Source organism: Orbicella faveolata, unplaced genomic scaffold (assembly GCF_042242905.1).
Source record: "Orbicella faveolata isolate gen_17 unplaced genomic scaffold, um_ofav_v1 contig_14, whole genome shotgun sequence".
NCBI lineage: Eukaryota > Metazoa > Cnidaria > Anthozoa > Scleractinia > Merulinidae > Orbicella > Orbicella faveolata.
Genome location: NW_028301541.1, coordinates 10410394 through 10428613, shown reverse-complemented (window position 1 = coordinate 10428613; position 18220 = coordinate 10410394). Strand labels below are relative to the sequence as shown.

Below are 18220 nucleotides of genomic sequence, written 5' to 3'. Positions count from 1 at the left end.
ATTGCTTTAGCGTTATATAATGGTTAACTTGAGAATTCTAGTTTTAACTTAATGAGGAACTACATATTTTGTTCAGGATAACACAACTATCATCCTACCTGGCGACACTCGATTTACCGGCTGTTGGCGCCAAATTAGAAACTTGGAGACACAAAATGTTTCCTAATTTTCACTCTTAACAGTCTGATATGGTTTTTGGAATTATAAATTCTTTTTCGTGAGCATTTGATGCCGTCTCCGGTAAAAAAAAGGTTGCACGACTTCAATGCTTTTCCTGTTATCATACCTTGAATCTACGACAGTAGAGATTTCCCGCCTGCTTATACTGATTGTTTAAGGTGATTCCCTAGTAAAAGAACCCGCCATAGATTTCCGATGAAACTTGGTACAAGTATGCTGTTGTCACAGGACAAGGAGAAATTAAAAACGTAATAAAAAGAGGGGGTCACCGTGCTTGTTTTCACGCCACAATGCTGACAAATACGGTTATTTAGGTGACTTTTAGTAATCTCCGTGCGCAACAAATAAGCTCGATTATTTTTCAATGTTAGACACAAGCCATTTCCTTAGTTTTTCAAGGTCGTGAGACTAGACTGAATCGGATGGAAATCAGAACCGGCGTAATTAATGTGGGTGTCATCAGTATACATTCTAGGTATGCTAAATGATAGACAGTTAGGCGAATCGTTAATATAAATTCATAGAAATAAAAGAGGACCAAGGATCGTTCCCTGTCGCACACCACATTTAAGAGTGGTGAAGTCAGAGAGACAGCCATTAACGGAGCACCATTGTGTGTACTTAGTCAAATACGATTTAAACCAATCCAGAGTTTTCTCTTGAATTCCGCACCGAAATTTGTTATATCCCGTTAAGCCAGACTTAAGTAAATCACTTCAATAGCCAACATAGATCCATCCTTTGTCTCGGCCTCGATTTGATGCAAAGCCCCAATATGACATTGTGCATGCCGAAACACAAGTTTCTAAGTTTGAATATCTTATTACTCTATATTGTAATGTTCAAACTAATTACTTCTTTTTATTTGCGAGGAAAAACGAGAAAGAAGAGGAGAAAAACAATTATTAATCGTATTAATGCAATATTTGGTATATTTTTATTGTTTATTGAAAATGATGGTCACGTGACTAATCACGTGACGATTTTTTCCACTCCCAGATACTTTATAAGTTGCTTTTATATTAAAAAGCAAGAAATCTAGGCAAAGTACTCCGGAAAAGGCTTAGCGAATAAGCATTTTATCTCAGCCTCGCTCCCATGTAGGGGCCTAATATGTCAATTTTTTACATGCGTGTAGCGTGCTTCTGGGTCGAAATTTGGGATGGCTCCATATCAGAAAATGTTTACCTTATAGAGGTTAGTCATCCTGGGAAGTTTCATGCTTTTATCACAAAATGATCAATTCTGGTTATTTTTGGCCCTTAACAGCAGGACTAAATTAGGATCATAGAGAAAAAAACAAATCTGACGGTGACATAGTTAATTGCTGTGACTGCTACAGCGCAGCCACCATGTACGTGTACGAGAAACTATAAATTTTTTCTTCGTAAATCTCGTTGTTTTTAAACGATGATCCTATAATATCATGATAATACTTATGACAATACAATTGAATGCTATGGTTTATTTCTGAGTTGTCTCTGTGTCAAGAAGAGTCTTCGTGTGAAGTCATTCATATGAAAATAAATGTGCTCCACCTACAGGTTCATTTTCATGTAAATTAAACTCATTTATTTTCAAATGAAAGGTCTTGCACTAGTACACAAGCTAACTCGTAACTACGAGGCACAAGGTAACTCGTAAATGGCCTATTGCAAGGCAGATGTCATAGCTTCGTTTAAGGTCAAAAATGTAAAAAAGTCAACTGCAAACTACTGTTTTAATTTCACTTGAACAGTATGATATCATAACGCCTTAGATTTACAAGAAAAACTAAACTGATTAACATTTACATTATGCTCTGCAATATCACAAACTAAAGGAAGGCCTAGATTAACAGCTAAGAGCAACTGTCGAAAAAGATCATTTGTAGTGCACGTTTAATTTATTTAAAGCTCTTAATAAACCAACCCAGTCAAGCTTTCGTTGTTAAAACAACGTCAAGACAAATTCGACATTATTTTGAATAATAAACCATATTGTTTTATACCCTACATGCAAGAGTAACGAACAAATCAACTACTTGGACGCTTTCTATTCAACCAGAACTCGTAGTTTAACACTGTCAGAAATTCCAGTCTTTATATAAACTGATTTCAGCAAATTTAGTTGTGAATTAATCAATAAATTACAATATTTAGAGAGGAAGCCACATCAGCCTTAGCTGGTTTTCATGCGGGTCCCCTAGCCTGGTCGAATTAGAATTTGGAGTGTTGGTTTTGTAGAGGGAGGAAAACCGAAGAACTCGGAGAAAATCCCTCGGAGCAAGGCGAGAACCAACAACAAACTCAATCACATATAGCACCGGACCGACATCGAACCCGGGCCACATTGGTGGGAGGCCAGGCGAGCGCTCTCACCATTCTGCCATCCCCGCTCCCTAATTTGAACAAAACAGGTCTTGTTTTATAATTATAAAGTCTTATAGCATGGCTACGTTATTGTTGATATAACCTAGCAGGCGATTACGTTCAGCTCTGGTGCTCTTGCATTTACATCGCATTATTCGGAACAGAGCACCTCGTATTAAACTATATCTCTACAAAACGTTACGTTATAGTTTTTTTTGCATTCTTGAGAGACTGTCGGCAGTTTCCTTCCAGAGGAGTTTTCATCTCCTTTGACTTATTTGTCGCGTTTTGCCATCATATTGTTCACTCTTTCAAACGCAGGGACATAAAATGTGTTTCAATCCGCGACGATAACTTTCGACAAATGACAGACAAATTATTGGATTGACAATGGAAGATAAGAAAAACGAGAAACTGGTCACAAAATATAGTACTCTCCGAGTGGCACAAGAAGGTCTCCAGTAATGAATGAAATACAGCAAAGTGTGTGGAGTTACACAAAGATAAAACAGAATCAAGATAACAACCGCCATTTTGATAGCTTGTCTCCGTTTCTTCATAGCATGTCGTTGTATATTTGGAGGGGTGCCTGCGAGGGCTTTCTTCTGTATTCTCAAGTTAACTGCTATCGCGGTGTACAAAATGGTTATGACAAGTAAGGGAGCAATAATCAAAAGAGTAAACTGAACCCAAACAAACATGTATGTCTCATTAGCCTTTTGGGTCTTTTGGTTATGGAAAAATGATTCCAAGTTTGTCTCAGTACAAAATGTGTCATTGCCACGTACAACAAGTTTCGAAGATATAAGCACTGGATAACTGAAAAAGCCTGCACAAATCCAGGTAGAAACGATGGCTATCGTTCGAATCTTGCTTGAAATAAGTCCAAGTTTCATTGGAAAAACTACCGCGACAAATCTGTCAATTGCTATCCACACCAAGCTTTGAGATGAAACGAGAAGAGACACTAAGCTTGCGAAAAAGAACAACTTGCAACAAATCAATCCTAAGATTCCACTGACATGCCAATGTCCTGAGTCGGTCACCAACTTAGTTATTTCAACTGGGAGTACAATCAGAGTTAAAACTAAATCTGAAAAGGCCATGTTCACGATGAAATAGTTGATTGTTTTTCGTAAATGTCGATTCTTGTAGACGATGATGATTATGAAGATGTTTCCGAATAAACTGCCCAGTAGAATAAAGCAAAACGCGCAAAGTTTGGAAAATCTCTCTACAGACGAATCAACAAAGGAACACGTGGAGTTCATTTCGTCCTGCGCAGATTTGTTGGGAATTAGTGAAACCGTTGCATTGTTCCACAACACCATGATGTAGTGCGGTACATAAACCACACTATTAGTGCGAGCGCTTGAAAAACACACCCTTATATGAAGATTTGCTTCGTCGCAACTGATTAAAACGGAAAAAGGAATTTCCATTTCTGTTATTTCAAGCTGTCAGTCCAGGATATATATTAAAAGTCAACATGATTTATTTTCTTTCTTTCATTCGTATTGGAAATAAAACAATCAAGTACTTCGACTGAACACCAGCGGGCTTACAACAGATGAAATGCAACTTTACTGACTTTAAAAGCTTTCCATCTTTCATCTTCCGATTGAAACTTAGATTGGATTCTCCGCCCGTCCTGATTGGATAAAAAGCTTTATATCAGAGCATGAGACAAGGCTTGCACTTCGTTTATTTGCTAGTCAAGATCCATTCTTTTCTCAAGCCAGCTGGTTTACAAAAATATTAATAATTACTGAAGACTTCATATTGTAAAATACATAGATTGCCAAAGATCTCATTTCGGGCCACCCGGCGTGTGAACAGACGGAATAAGAAATATCAATTCAAAATGTTTCGCTGTTATTGCTTTAAGAATCCCTTTCTATAGAGTTTCTGTACTTTTAGTTCAGGTTTCCACCTTTTTCATCGACAAAAAATTTGCTTGACCTCTAAGACAGGAAGCAATTTAATAAAACTACAAAATTTTTTTGCTTGGAATCAAAAGCCATGAAGTGGTCCGTGAACAGCTTGTTTGGATCTTTGCATGTCACTAACCAAATGGTGGATCAGTTCGGCGCCAGAAACGCAAGCAAATTGGTAAAGGCGCTTCCTGCGAACACAGGCTCTCTTGCTCGGATCTTTTCGCAAGTAAAATTGTCAACAAGTTTCTTTGTAATTTTTTAGGCAAATTTACATATTTCCGCGATTTTAGGAAGATTTTGGAATCTTGCCACAGCAAAAACTTGCCGGAAAGATGTAACGATATTTTGTCGCAGTATGGAAAGACGAGTTTGAAGTTTTTTAGTCAACTTTTTGAAAAATTTATAGCATCTTTTTAGAAACTGAAACGTCGAACAACTTTTAAGCCTCAGAAATAAGCGTGGTGTTATCCTCACCAGGACACGGCAGAACAACTTATAAACAAAATCTATTCAATTTCTGACACTCCAGTGCCATGCGTTGGTCGCCAATTCATTTATTTCAGTCCTGCTGGAATTAGGATCATAGAGAAAAAAACAAATCTGACGATGACATAGATAATTGCTGTGACTGCTACAGCGCAGCCACCATGTACATGTACGAGAAACTATGTATTTTTTCTTCGTAAATCTCGTTGTTTTTAAACGATGATCCTATGATGTCATGATAATACTTATGACAATACAATTGAATGCTATGGTTTATTTCTGAGTTGCCTCTGTGTCAAGAAGAGTCTTCGTGTGAAGTCATTCATATGAAAATAAATGTGTTCCACTTACAGGTTCATTTTCATGTAAATTAAACTCATTTATTTTCAAATGAAAGGTTTTGCACTAGTACACAAGCTAACTCGTAACTACGAGGCACAAGGTAACTCGTAAATGGCCTATTGCAAGGCAGATGTCATAGCTTCGTTTAAGGTCAAAAATGTAAAAAAGTCAACTGCAAACTACTGTTTGAATTGTACTTGAACAGTATGATATCATAACGTGCCACCTTAGATTTACAAGAAGAACTAAACTGATTAAGCTCACCAAGCTTTGAGCTGAAACAAAAAGAGACACGAAGCTTTCGAAAAAGAACAACTTGCAGCAAATCAATCCTAAGATTCCACTGACGTGCCAATGACCTGAGTCGGTCACCAACCTAGTTATTTCAACTGGGCGTACAATCAGAGTTAAACCTAAATCTGAAAAGGCCATGTTCACGATGAAATAGTTGATTGTTTTTCGTAAATGTCGATTCTTGTAGACGATGATGATTATGAAGATGTTTCCAAATAAACTGCCCAATAAAACAAAGCAAAACGCGCAAAGTTTGGAAAATCTCTCTACAGACGAATCAACAAAGGAACACGTGGAGTTCATTTGGACCAGTGCAGATCTGCTGGAAATCAGTGGGTCTGTTGTATTGTTCCACAACAACATGATGTAGTGCTGTACATCAACCGCACTATCAGTGCTAGCGCTTGAGAAACACACCCTTATATGAAGATTTACTTCATCGCAACTGATTAAAACGGAAAAAAAAGGAATTTTCATTTCCGTTGCTTCAAGCTGTCAGTTCAGGATATATATTAAAAGCCAACATTATTAATTTTCTTTCTTTCGTTCATATTGGAAATAAAGCAATCAACTTGGACTTAAGAGTGCCTGCCCGTAAAAATCAGACAAATTCTTAATTTCGCGGCAAGGGTCGAAAATTCGATTCCGCTCATATTCTTATGGTAGATAGGCTAGGGCATGACAAAAACTACTGGATAGTTTTTTGGCAAAATATCCTTTTATTTCAAAGAAATATGCAAATTACCAAATTCCGTTAAAATCGTCATTTCACGCACCATTTTATTAAACAAGTTTGAGAGCCTCGGATGCAAAACCACATCATTCTTCCGTCTTTAAAACTCTCAAATATTTTTGTGCAATGTTTAAATGTGTACTGGGTTGATTTTAGGGAATGTTGCGTTGTCTTTTTGGGTGCACAATAATTAAATTTCGAAGACATGTATTTCATTCACTTAAAAGTACTTCGTGAATATAATTAATTTTCACCATGTGCGAAACCTTCAAATGGACCAAGCTTCTGGTGGTTGAATTGCAGAAGGATGGTCTACAGATTCCTGTAAAAATTTCTTTGGGCAAATGATTGTGAGCGACGCGAGAGCTTTTCAAAGTACGTCAAAAATGCAAATATTTGACCATCCGTCGTCAAATTTCAATTTACGGGTTAGACGTATATTTCAGCATGCGCCACATGACTTGACCTATGTTAAGTTGAAACAGACACAGAGCTGATAATTTCGAAATGTTCTAACCTTATTTGCTGTAAAAGGCAGGTCCAAAGCCGATTTGACGTGTTTCTATCACCATTCGTCGCACATAAAGCAGAAGTTTGCTTTTGTTTACATAACGTCCGATGTACATCGCCAACTGTCAACTTATTTAACGGTCGAATACCATGAATCTGTGACCCTCGTTCGACACATATGATCACCACTGCATCTAAGTCAAAAACGGCTAAGTCATTTGTAGATAGTTGCTTGCTTTGTACTACACCAAAATATTACGTTTGATCATCATGGTTTGATGGCTTGAATCCTTGCTTGCAGCGGTTCCTTGTTCGTCACGCAATTCTGTCATCCCATTTTAGGGGGTAGGGGTGGGGCAATTTCTATCCTGATACGTAAGGCTCCGTAAGGCTTGGAATCACTGGGAGCACGCAATCGTGTTGAGTAGGAAGAGATTAAATTAAGAAATGAAAAGAATGAATAATTTACCATTGCCTCTGTTGTTATCTTTTACTCGACCACCGCTACATGCTACATGCCCCTGCGTAATACTGTAACGCTAAACTCATACCTTGTAGGTCTTTTCGCGCTATGCAATTATTTTTGGTTTACATGTAATACAGTGGGCTACCCCCGGGGAAATGGGTGACGACCGCTTAATGGGGCTAGCCGCTTAAATAGAGGTTGGTGTACCTTGAATATTTAATTTTTCACTATCGGGCTATAAACTTCTTGGTGAACATGGAGTCACTTCAATACAATCATGATAGACGTGTGTTTGAATTATCACTCGTCATGCACCTTCAATTTCAGACTCTTATCTGCCATCGCCCTTTCCAAAACAAAGTTCTTGAATTTTGGGTGGCCGCTTAATAGGGGTAAAGACAATAATGAAACCCTTATCGGAATGACCAAATGATGGCCGCGGAGGTAACCGGTCAATAGGTGTTTTATTTACAATATTTTACTGACGATAATTTTGGACTGTATTGACAACAGTCCTCTATTTTCTGTTACATACCAATGCCTCGCCACTAAGCAAACAACTGATACGCCAAACAAAATGGCATGGCCAGGGCTATTTACTCACGTAATTACTAATTAAATTTAGTCTGTTTTTCTCACCAATTAGACTCGTTGTGATTTCCTATTTTTATTTCAGCTAGTTCTTGCTTCATTAATCTATAACTTTTTTATGGCGATTTTCTTAAAATTCTAGTGAGTACAGGTACTAGCTTTATCAGCTGTTGTCTGAAACATCAGAACGTACAACAAACGTAATATGGACCGAGACCACGTACACTATAGAATATGATTATATAAATATACACATATATTATTATATATATGAAAAAACAGAAGAACAATGATTAAATTGTTTGACTTATGCCGAGAGTACTCTATACAAAATAGATCAAAATGTGCAGCATATGCCGTGACAGCACTGCGAGACGAACAATAACGGCTGTAAGATTGGGCTGCGCCGACAGTCTTATCAGCAACGGTCAGCAATCGATCAAACGCAATATTTTGGCGCAGCGCAAAGCGAGCAACTATCTACAAATGTCTCAGCCGTTTTAGACTTTGATGCAGTGATGTTCATATGCGCAGAAAGATGGTCACGGATTCATAGTATTCGACCAATATTAGGTTGACAGTAGGCGATGTACATCGGACGTTAACCTTGTGAAAACAAAAGCGAACATATGCTTTAAGTGCGACAAATGGTGGGAGATCGACTAGAAACATGTCAAATCGGCTTTGGACCTGCCTTTTACAGCAAATAAGGTTGGAACATTTCGAAATTATCAGCTCTGTGTCTATTTCAGCTTAACATAGGTCAAGTCATGTGGCGCATGCTAAAATATACGTCTAACCCGTAAATTGAAATTTGACGACGGATGGTCAAATATTTGCATTTTTGACGTACTTTGAAAAGCTCTCGCGTCGCTCACAATCATTTGCCCAAAGAAATTTTTACAGGAATCTGTAGACCATCCTTCTGCAATTCAACCACCAGAAGCTTGGTCCATTTGAAGGTTTCGCACATGGTGAAAATTAATTATATTCACGAAGTACTTTTAAGTGAATGAAATACATGTCTTCGAAATTTAATTATTGTGCACCCAAAAAGACAACGCAACATTCCCTAAAATCAACCCAGTACACATTTAAACATTGCACAAAAATATTTGAGAGTTTTAAAGACGGAAGAATGATGTGGTTTTGCATCCGAGGCTCTCAAACTTGTTTAATAAAATGGTGCGTGAAATGACGATTTTAACGGAATTTGGTAATTTGCATATTTCTTTGAAATAAAAGGATATTTTGCCAAAAAAACTATCCAGTAGTTTTTGTTATGCCCTAGCCTATCTACCATAAGAATATGAGCGAAATCGAATTTTCGATCCTTGCCGAGTTATTTTCCATTTTTATGGACAGGGACTCTTAATACTAGCAGGCATACAGCAGATAATAAGGACCCCATCAGTTTAAAACAATGACTTTTGAATAAAAGTTCAAATTTGTAATATATCCCTCCAATAAAATAACAACTGCCAAGTCCAAATTAATAAGTCTAATTTTTCTATGAACCTGTACAAACAAAGGCTGTCTACCTCATACCAACGGGTTATTTACTTCACAGCCTGCATAGAGAGAAATTAAGTGACAGCAGTAAGACGTTATAAAAACGTAGTGTTCTGGCTAGTTGGCAAGGAGTTATGGTAACACGAAGGAATATCATTACATTCTGTACCTGCAGCCTAGCGCTCCAGGGACCATAGTAGTGGTTATACATGGAGGAGGCCGTGAACATTGCGCGAGTAACGCGACCGTCTAGGGTTCCAAGTGGGGCCTAGTAACGATCTAATATGCATTTAGTAGAATTCTACTATTATGCTGGTTCAAATGCTGTAATCTGATTGGCTGAGCCATTACACACAAACGGCCATTAATGTGCAGCGGCTTGGTGTGGCCGACAAAACTGCAACGTTTTCTCGTTTCTCTGAGTTTTGAATGAACATTTACAAATAAATGGATAATCAAATTCCAGAGAAAACTAAAAGAAGGAGATTTACGGTTTCATAAATTAAAAAAAAAAGACTCGAATCTTTTTTGAAAGAAACTGATAAACGCGGGTACACAACTGCTTGAATCGACAATTCCTTCTGGGGAAATTTTCTAAAGCGTGAAGTTTAATACTAAGACTAGAAATAATTGGTATCGTTATTTGAAGCAAATTTCAGTTAGAATTCTACTAAAACAATTAGATTATTCGCTCTCGATTTCTACGGGGCGATAGTTGATTCGACCTTCGGCCTCATCAACTATTAATCTCGAGCTCATAATCTAAGAGTTGAACATTATTATTGCTCTTAAAAATTCCTAATTTTTTATGAGCACAGGTAAATTACACTTAGGTACGGTGGATGCATAAAACTGAATAATAGGTAATTAAGACAGAGAAGAAACATACCTCGAGCGACTAATATATAATCAATACCAAACTATTACGGTAGCCCGCCATTCTAACATTTTATTTGTCATTTCGGGTTCGGTTTTTTTTCGCAGTTTCCTTCTTTTAAAGATTTGGAAGACAAAAAAAATTTGTGCCCCGTTTGAGGATCGAACTCTCGACCTTCAGATGTCTCTATCAGATTATGAGACTGACGCGCTGCCTACTGCGCTAACGAGACACCAGTTGATGAAAGATGGATCAATAAGGGCTTATAAGTAACTAATCTTAGATTGAAATTTAAGCTGGACGAAGCATTCGTGAGTGTATAAACGTTTCCTCACAAATATCAGCTTAAAGGAGCTACGTCACAGTTTGCCCATCTTGAATGGTTTCGCCTGACTTTTTCAAATTTGTCTTTTGTAATCCGTGTTAATCTTTTCCATCCTTAACCATCCTTGTTCCCTTATGGTTTGTTATTATCTCATTTGTGTTTTTCTATCTTAGTAAACTGCTATTTTCAAAATAACTCAAAATACAGTGACTGAGCTCCTTTAGTCCTAAGCTAAGGCGCAAGTGCAACCGAGGATAGAAGAGTAACAAGAGTAATGAGAAACTTACACACGTCAAAAAAGAAAGATAACAGAAGAATGTTTTAGTTAAGAAACAAAACATTGTGAGAAGTACCTTGTCAGTTCTCATATCCCAAAATTTAGTCTCTCCCAAAACATTCAAACCTTTTTGTGTTATGAGCTTTTCGCCAAGCTTTATAATTGTGAGGGTAAACAAAGACGTTAACTTGCCGGCAACACATCCATAGTACTCGGCTCTCATAGAGAAATATGTCTGTACCAGCCACGCGGGTTGAATTGAACATATCTTGCTAAAACTGGTGGGTTAATGGCGTTCTTCACATTACTGTTTTGTTCACGATTGACTTCGAAAAGCTGTAAGTGTAAAGAAAAACACGTACAGTTATTTATCATCCGGGTTATTGAAAAGCCTTGAAGAAAGTCAGTCTTATTGCTAAATATTCAATCCATAAAGCTATCTTGACCTATCGTTGATTGAGCAGGAAAGTTAACTGTAGTCGCAGAAACAGAATTTATTCACACTTTACCACAATCGAGATCAAGTCAGATCCCCATACACTCCTGAACCTTGTACGCGACTCGCTAAATAGAAAGGTTACATGAGCAATTTGTTAAGATAACTGAATAACAAACACTGAATTTTCTTTCCTTTCCGGCTAAAAAACTTACATTATGTAGGAGCTTTTGGAAATCCGCAGAACAACGGTAAAAACTACAACAAACATGGCTGTTTCCCGCGTGTTGGCTCTAAGGCCGCTATACCTTATGGGAGGCACAGGCTTCTCAGCACTCTAGTAAGAAATCGGTTAACAAATGACAATAATCGATAAAAGGTAACAACTGAAAAACTTTCCGAGTCACGTTTCTAGTTTTAAACTTACTGTAGTCGGTCTGCCAAGCAGAACCAATTTTTCAACAACAAATGTATGAAAACCGTAAAACACTTAAAAGAGAATTAAGCCCTTCACAGCAAGATACATTCTGTGAATTCGATGGAAAAACTGTTTCTCAATGTGAATTAAACTGTGTAGGAAAAGAGTGAATATTTTAATATTTAAAACCTTACGGACATGAAATAAAATCGGATTCCCATATAAGCACAAGTTTTTCGCGATGTTTTAGGCAGCGTATTTATTAGGGACGGAAAATTATTTTTCAAGGGGTGGGGATTAGACAATATCCAAACAAAATTCCTACCCAGCAAAATCTGTTGAAAAAACAATTTGCAAGATGAGCCATGGGAAAAAATATCGAGCAAGTGTTTTTTTCTAACCAGGTTCTATTTTTGATGTTCAACTGAGATTCTTGCACAGGCCCACGAAAAATCATGCGCAACCTACAGTTAACCAAAAAAATTCATGACGCAGAAAATTGCCTATCCCCACCCTCCCTCTGAGGAAAATTAAAAAAAAAAACAAAACAAAACAAACAAACAAACAAAAAGAAGCATCAAGCCAAATAAGAGGCAAGTGGTGAAGATTTTAAGACTTAAGATGTTTCATAGGTTTGTGAGCAGCCCGGTTAGCTCAGTCGGTAGAGCATCAGACTTTTAATCTGAGGGTCATGGGATCAAGTCCCATATCGGGCGAACAAACTTGAAACTGAAACGATACCTGCATGGTTATTGACTAATTAAATGTATACGTTATTGTTGATAAATCAAATTATGTTTATTTTTCTTCTTTTTTGCGCAGTACCTCAATTTTTCAAAGACCGTAAAACTGTGATTGTTTGATTGGAAATGTAATATTACAGGAATATTGTAACGTTGAATTCCTGTGCATTTCGTAGCTCAATTGAAATACTCTTAAAGGGGAACTTTGGTGCAAAAATAAGGATTTTTCAAAAGAAAGACCAACCATCATTGCTTCTAATTTTCCTATTCCCGTTGCTCTATCTTACAAATTAGAGAGCAATTCTGCTATTGAAGTTAACTTAAAATGCGATTAGAAATCCGCCATCTTGGAAACGGATTGCCTGCTCAGAAGTCGGTCAGCGTATCATCGTATGACGTCAAATCGTCAAAGCAATTTGATCCTTCCGCGTCTTCCAGTTGTGTACTTTACTTTTAGCGAGGTCTAGTTCGAAATATTGCTGAATTCAGGTTTGAATTATGTCCGAAGCTGGGTCTTCTTTCGATAATTTCGACGATGAACAAGACGGTGAAAGGTTTACCATTCAGCCATATCAGTTTGAACCGCGTATCAACTCAGATGAAGCTGAATCGAAAGCCTGTCAGGCGAGGAGCCTATGGAAAGCGACGAAGAAGGTGCAAATCCTCGACTTGAGAATTCAGACTGGTATGTAGCGTTGTTGTAATCGATCGATTCATTGTACTAAGTTGGATGACTGTAATGTGAAATAAAATGAACTTATCGCTGAATGATGTGGCGATCGTATTTACGTCGTTTGTCGGTTTAGGTCGATTTAAGCTTAAATGCCGTGAGCAAATTTATTACATCTTTGTGATAAATTTCGCACTATTTAACAATTTATTCCAAGGAGGTTTTCCTTTTTTCATTGGACAATTCCAGCCAAATTGAGTTGCGAAACCCCGAGCTTTAATCAATTAATTACTCCTAAAACAGTGATAACTAAACTAGGAGGTTGCTAAAGTTAAAAAAAGATCGAAGCCTCTTTGTTTACTGCGGTGTCGCTTTCTGCTTATGTTTACGCAGATCGACCAAAAAAATAAAACTCTGGGAGCACGATTTAGTTTCCTTCTCGGTCTGGTTGTAACATCTGGTTATGTTGTCGATTTGAAGCATTCCTTTGACTACCACATAGATCATTTATAACTTTAATAATTTGCATCACAGATCAGGAATGTTATCGAGATACTACGAATTGTTTAAAGGGGCGCTTGCTTCACCAACTCGTACACTGCTAATTTTGTTTATGCACTAGTCTAAATCCTTTTTTTTTCTGATTCTTATTCTTTTTTTGGTGAACACAACGCAATGTGATATTGCGTTTTTGCTTATAATTCAGGTGTTCATGTGAGAATTGCCAGATTATGGGACGAGTGGAGGCATGCATTTGCTGCCAAGAAATTGAGGCAGTCAAAAATAAAAATATTGAGGCAGTCACAAGTGGCGAATGCCAGGAGGAGCCTACATGTATAACCCAACACCCAGGGTTTCATCCTGTCTGTATCAACAGATGGGTATTACAGACTGCTTGGTTTCAATACAAGCAGCAATACAAAGATCCTTATGATGGGCCAGAACATAAACTATTTAGACATATAGCCTACAGGCAACTGGCCCGATGGTGCTGGGGAATTTTAGGGAAAGAGATAAGGGTGGTTCTTCCATCTTGTGCTGTTATGTGCATTCGTAACTTCTATCCTCCACATGGACCAGAAGAAGAGTTTGCCTTTGAAGGGTTTCGGTATGCAGATGAGTGATCTGGATTCACCCTAAAACTATTTGTAAGTTGAAAATATTGAAATGATATATAAATACTTAATAATTATTTACTTAGGCCTCTCTCATATATACTGTACCATATACCAAAAAATGGAGTGAAATTCTCATCTACAAAGTGCTCAATAGCTGAACTAGAGCGGTGAATAACAGTAAAAGCCTGATGATTGCCTCGCATGAGGCATGAAACACGGAATAGCAATTAAATGATCACATAACCTAGCTCTTGAGTTTTTACTGTTACTGTTCCACATATATATTTTTGTTTCCAGTGAATGGGCGTCATTTTGTTTTCTCAATGGGTATATATTACTTTCATTGGTAAATTAACTGACTACTTGGTCCAAAAAAATTGTACTTTACTTTTGGCATTGATGTATACTAGAATATTTGTGGGTTTTTATGTTTTGTGTTTACCAGTTAGGGTCAAAGACTAAGGATGATTCTTCAGTGTCACGATTCTCCAAAATTAATTATGAAGAAAAAATAACTGGTACTTCTAAAGCTACATAAGACTATTTTCATCAGTTAAATCTTGACCGATGTTGTTGTATCAAGTCTGCCTTAAGTGGTGCTGGCTCTGAAGCAATGTTCTTTGGTAGCTGAACAGGCAAAGGCTGGGCAACTGCATTACCTTCCTCGCACCGCTTGATAACCTCTGAAATCATACCTAACAAATAACTGTATGATTTCTTCTCACTAATTGGCTTGACAACCCATCGCTTATGGGCTTTTGGAAAGCACATCTTGTAGCGTGCCTCACCTGCATGTTCTCCTACCTGTACTCGAGCTTGATTACGGCCAGTGTTTGCATTGTTGTCAATTGCAGCAAGTTGAGTCCTGGCAACCATGCCCTGGTATGAAAAATGTTCCCTTTTTGAGCAGTACTTGAGCATCATCGAGTGATAGACCTCAAGTCTGCCAGTGTGGCAGAAGTCAGTAAGCTTAGCCAGATCTTTCAAGAGCTTAGTGTTCAGGACCACTTCCTCCAAAGCTAACTGAGCCGGGGTACCTGGTTTGAGCCAACAGATTCTCTTAGCTTCAGAGGATGAAATGCGTCTGTGACTGCACTCATGAAAGTGGGTGTTCCCTGACCACTTATGTTTGTTGGTAGTGTGATTCAAGACTGATTTCCATTTTTCACGCAAAAGATCCACACTACCATTGCAGGTTGCAGCAGACCACCAGAGGTGATTAGCAATAGACTGTATCCATGGGGATAGCTCCTCACAACCCTTTTGTTTGGCTTTGTTTGTGAGCTTCTTTATCACCCACTTAGAGAGGTGTCAAACATCATACTGGTGATTAATAGTTGGGTGGTCTTTGTTCATGGAACTGCTGATGGACACATGACCGTCTGTTGCAATCCTACTAATGTTGACATCTTTACTTTCCAGCATTTCTATGCACCTGGAAAAGCCTTCTTTTTCCATAGCATTAGATGATGTGACCTCAGAAACCTGAACAACATTAAAAGCTACAACATCCCCAGTGTCATCATCCATGAGTGTGTAGGTGCCGTACTTGGCGCAGTGTCCTGGACTGTCACAACGGCCATCACCATCAAGATTGACAACTGCCTTCCCTTTAAGCTTTTCAATTTGGCATCTACTTTCAGCCTCCCATGCCTCATTAACAACAGGAATCAAATACTTTTGTTGTGTGTTGTAATAAACACTTTCGCTAAAAAACTGGAGATTGAAACATGAGGCGAAGCGACTGATAGCAGCAAAGGTGTTACCAGTGAACAGAATGGATGCTGCCATCAACAGGTTACCCAAGGGTTTCTTTTTCACCACTGGCTGTGAATCCCAGTAAGTGATGTGGCCACTGTGGCAGGTTAACTTAATTGATAGCATGCTACCAATTGTTTTCCTCTCATGTTGTATTATGACATCTCCACAGTCTGGACACCTTTTTAGCAACTTATTGAGACATGAATGAAACACCAGGTATTTCTTTTCACAGTCGGGTGTGCTAGATGTACAGTCCCCATCATTTTCATCTTCAGACAATAAGTTGTCGTCATCAGTACATTTTTCTTCACCAGGTAACCAATGGGGATCTAGGTCTTCATCATCTCTATCATCATCATCTTCATTATCACCCTCATCATCATTATCATCATTGTTGTCATCACCATTCTCATTGCCCACAACACCTTCATCATCCTCAGTAGTTGTTCTCAAAACAACTTCTACTTCATACAGTGGAGGTGGTGAGATAGCATTGAAGCTGTCATCCTCATATGTAGGGAATATTACATAAGGGGGTGGCTGCATGGCATAACTGTGGTCATGCTTAACTTTTGATTCTTCTGCATGGAATGAAACATGTGCCCCATCTTGACCAGGTAAGGAAAGCTCATTGCTTGTCCTCTCAGAAACATTGTTAGATGCATTACCCATTTGATCTGTTTGAGTTTCAACAGTTTTATAGCATATAGGGTCAAAACAGCATTGAATTCCAATGTCATGCATCTGTGGTCGTGCAGGGGGGTCATGGTTAGGTTTGTTATCACCAAGGACAGATTTCTCATTACTTATTAAACCATCTTGGGAAGAGCTGTCATCATTTTGGGCAGTCAGTAATAGTTCTACAAAAGCCTAACAAAAAAGTGAAAAAGTGTATAGATTCTAGTTCTCCTCTTTTCGAATGGGAATTGCACTTCAGTTATATACATGTACAGGTAGAATAGTCCAGTGCTCACAACATTTTTCTCTTGAGAAGGATAATAACAAAACAAAGGAACTGTGAGTGGAAAACCATTATAAAAAATTTATTGCCCTGATATGAATATTGAAGTAATTTTGTTGACGGGAGAACAAAACCAACAAGACATAGCTTGCTGTATTATATTCCTACTTAGTTTGTGGATGATGAATTAGAACAAAGCAGAAGGTCAGGTGTAAAAAGGGTGACCTTTATTTTGACAAATAAACAAATCAATTAATAAATAAGGGCATAGGCATTTGATAATCTGTAGGCCAGTTTAATTATACCCTGTGATGATTTGCCGCCACAATTTTTCAAGAACACAATCGAAGCATTGAAAAATCAAAACAAAGCATGTTCTCGCTAGGACAGATCCTCATTCTCACGATACCAATAAACAAGCATTAAATCAGCTGAATTAGGCAGACAAATGGCAGTGTGTATTAAATTGGACAACGAGACATGTGTATGCAGCGGAAATGAAAGCATGTAGAATATTATAGAATACTAACTTCTTCATGTCTTCGTCGTTCAAGGCGATTTTCGCTTGACAATCGTGGTTTTTTGGCCTCATGCCCATAATCAAACTCAGACGGTACAGCGTTCTCCTTCAGTCTTCGTTTACACTTCTGTCCCGTAATCTGCGAACGGATACTCACCTCGAAACAGCTTGGCAAAAAATGGGCACTGCAAACATAGCTGTATTGCACTGGCGGCATATTCGATCGTCTGATCCTCTCCAGCCATATTTCCTTCGCTGCTTGTCCGATGGGAACTTGTGGTAGCTTATGTCTGCTGTTTTACTAGTTTTTGCTGAATAATTCGTACATCCAGGGACACAACAGTTCACCATTTTCTAGAAACCCTCACATATAAAGAAAGCGAGGCTTTTTCAGATATTCTAATGAACACTATGTGAACGGAAGGTAGAGAGTGGGCAAGAGAGCGTGTTTCGAAGATCCCGCGAAAAATCCCTTTGACGTTCCTACGTCACATCACACTGCTGACCAATGTAACGCGGCTCGTATTTTTTCAAGATGGCGGAACTCTATTCGCGTTTATTGGTCGTCTTTAAGGTAAAATATCTACGTTCAGACCAACGATCAACGGAAACTGTTACCAAATATTGACGTAGAAAATATAGGCCGACTATACAAAATAACTTGATTTTTACCCCGGAGTTCCCCTTTAAAAGGAAAGACGGTTACGCCGCG

The 18220-nt window shown here is 38.2% G+C and overlaps 2 protein-coding genes, 1 non-coding gene and 1 pseudogene across 3 annotated transcripts; 2 read left to right on the top strand and 2 right to left on the bottom strand.

Moving 5' to 3' along the window:
- Window positions 1-1666: 1666 nt before the first annotated feature.
- LOC149113913 (QRFP-like peptide receptor) lies at window positions 1667-4110 on the bottom strand. Its single transcript, XM_089286563.1, has one exon. It carries the CDS (start codon window positions 3971-3973, stop codon window positions 2843-2845), a length of 1131 nt encoding a protein of 376 aa, XP_089142689.1. The 5' UTR covers window positions 3974-4110; the 3' UTR covers window positions 1667-2842.
- Window positions 4111-12378: 8268 nt separating this feature from the next.
- On the top strand, window positions 12379-12451 carry Trnak-uuu (transfer RNA lysine (anticodon UUU)). The gene has a single exon. It is a non-coding gene; the product is annotated as a tRNA-Lys (tRNA).
- A 662-nt stretch (window positions 12452-13113) lies between these two features.
- On the top strand, window positions 13114-14272 carry LOC149113912 (P2X purinoceptor 7-like). Its single transcript, XM_089287407.1, has 2 exons — window positions 13114-13163; window positions 13855-14272. Exons 1-2 carry the CDS (start codon window positions 13114-13116, stop codon window positions 14270-14272), a joined length of 468 nt encoding a protein of 155 aa, XP_089143533.1.
- A 481-nt stretch (window positions 14273-14753) lies between these two features.
- On the bottom strand, window positions 14754-17974 carry LOC149113911 (uncharacterized; annotated as a pseudogene).
- Between the last annotated feature and the right edge of the window lie 246 nt (window positions 17975-18220).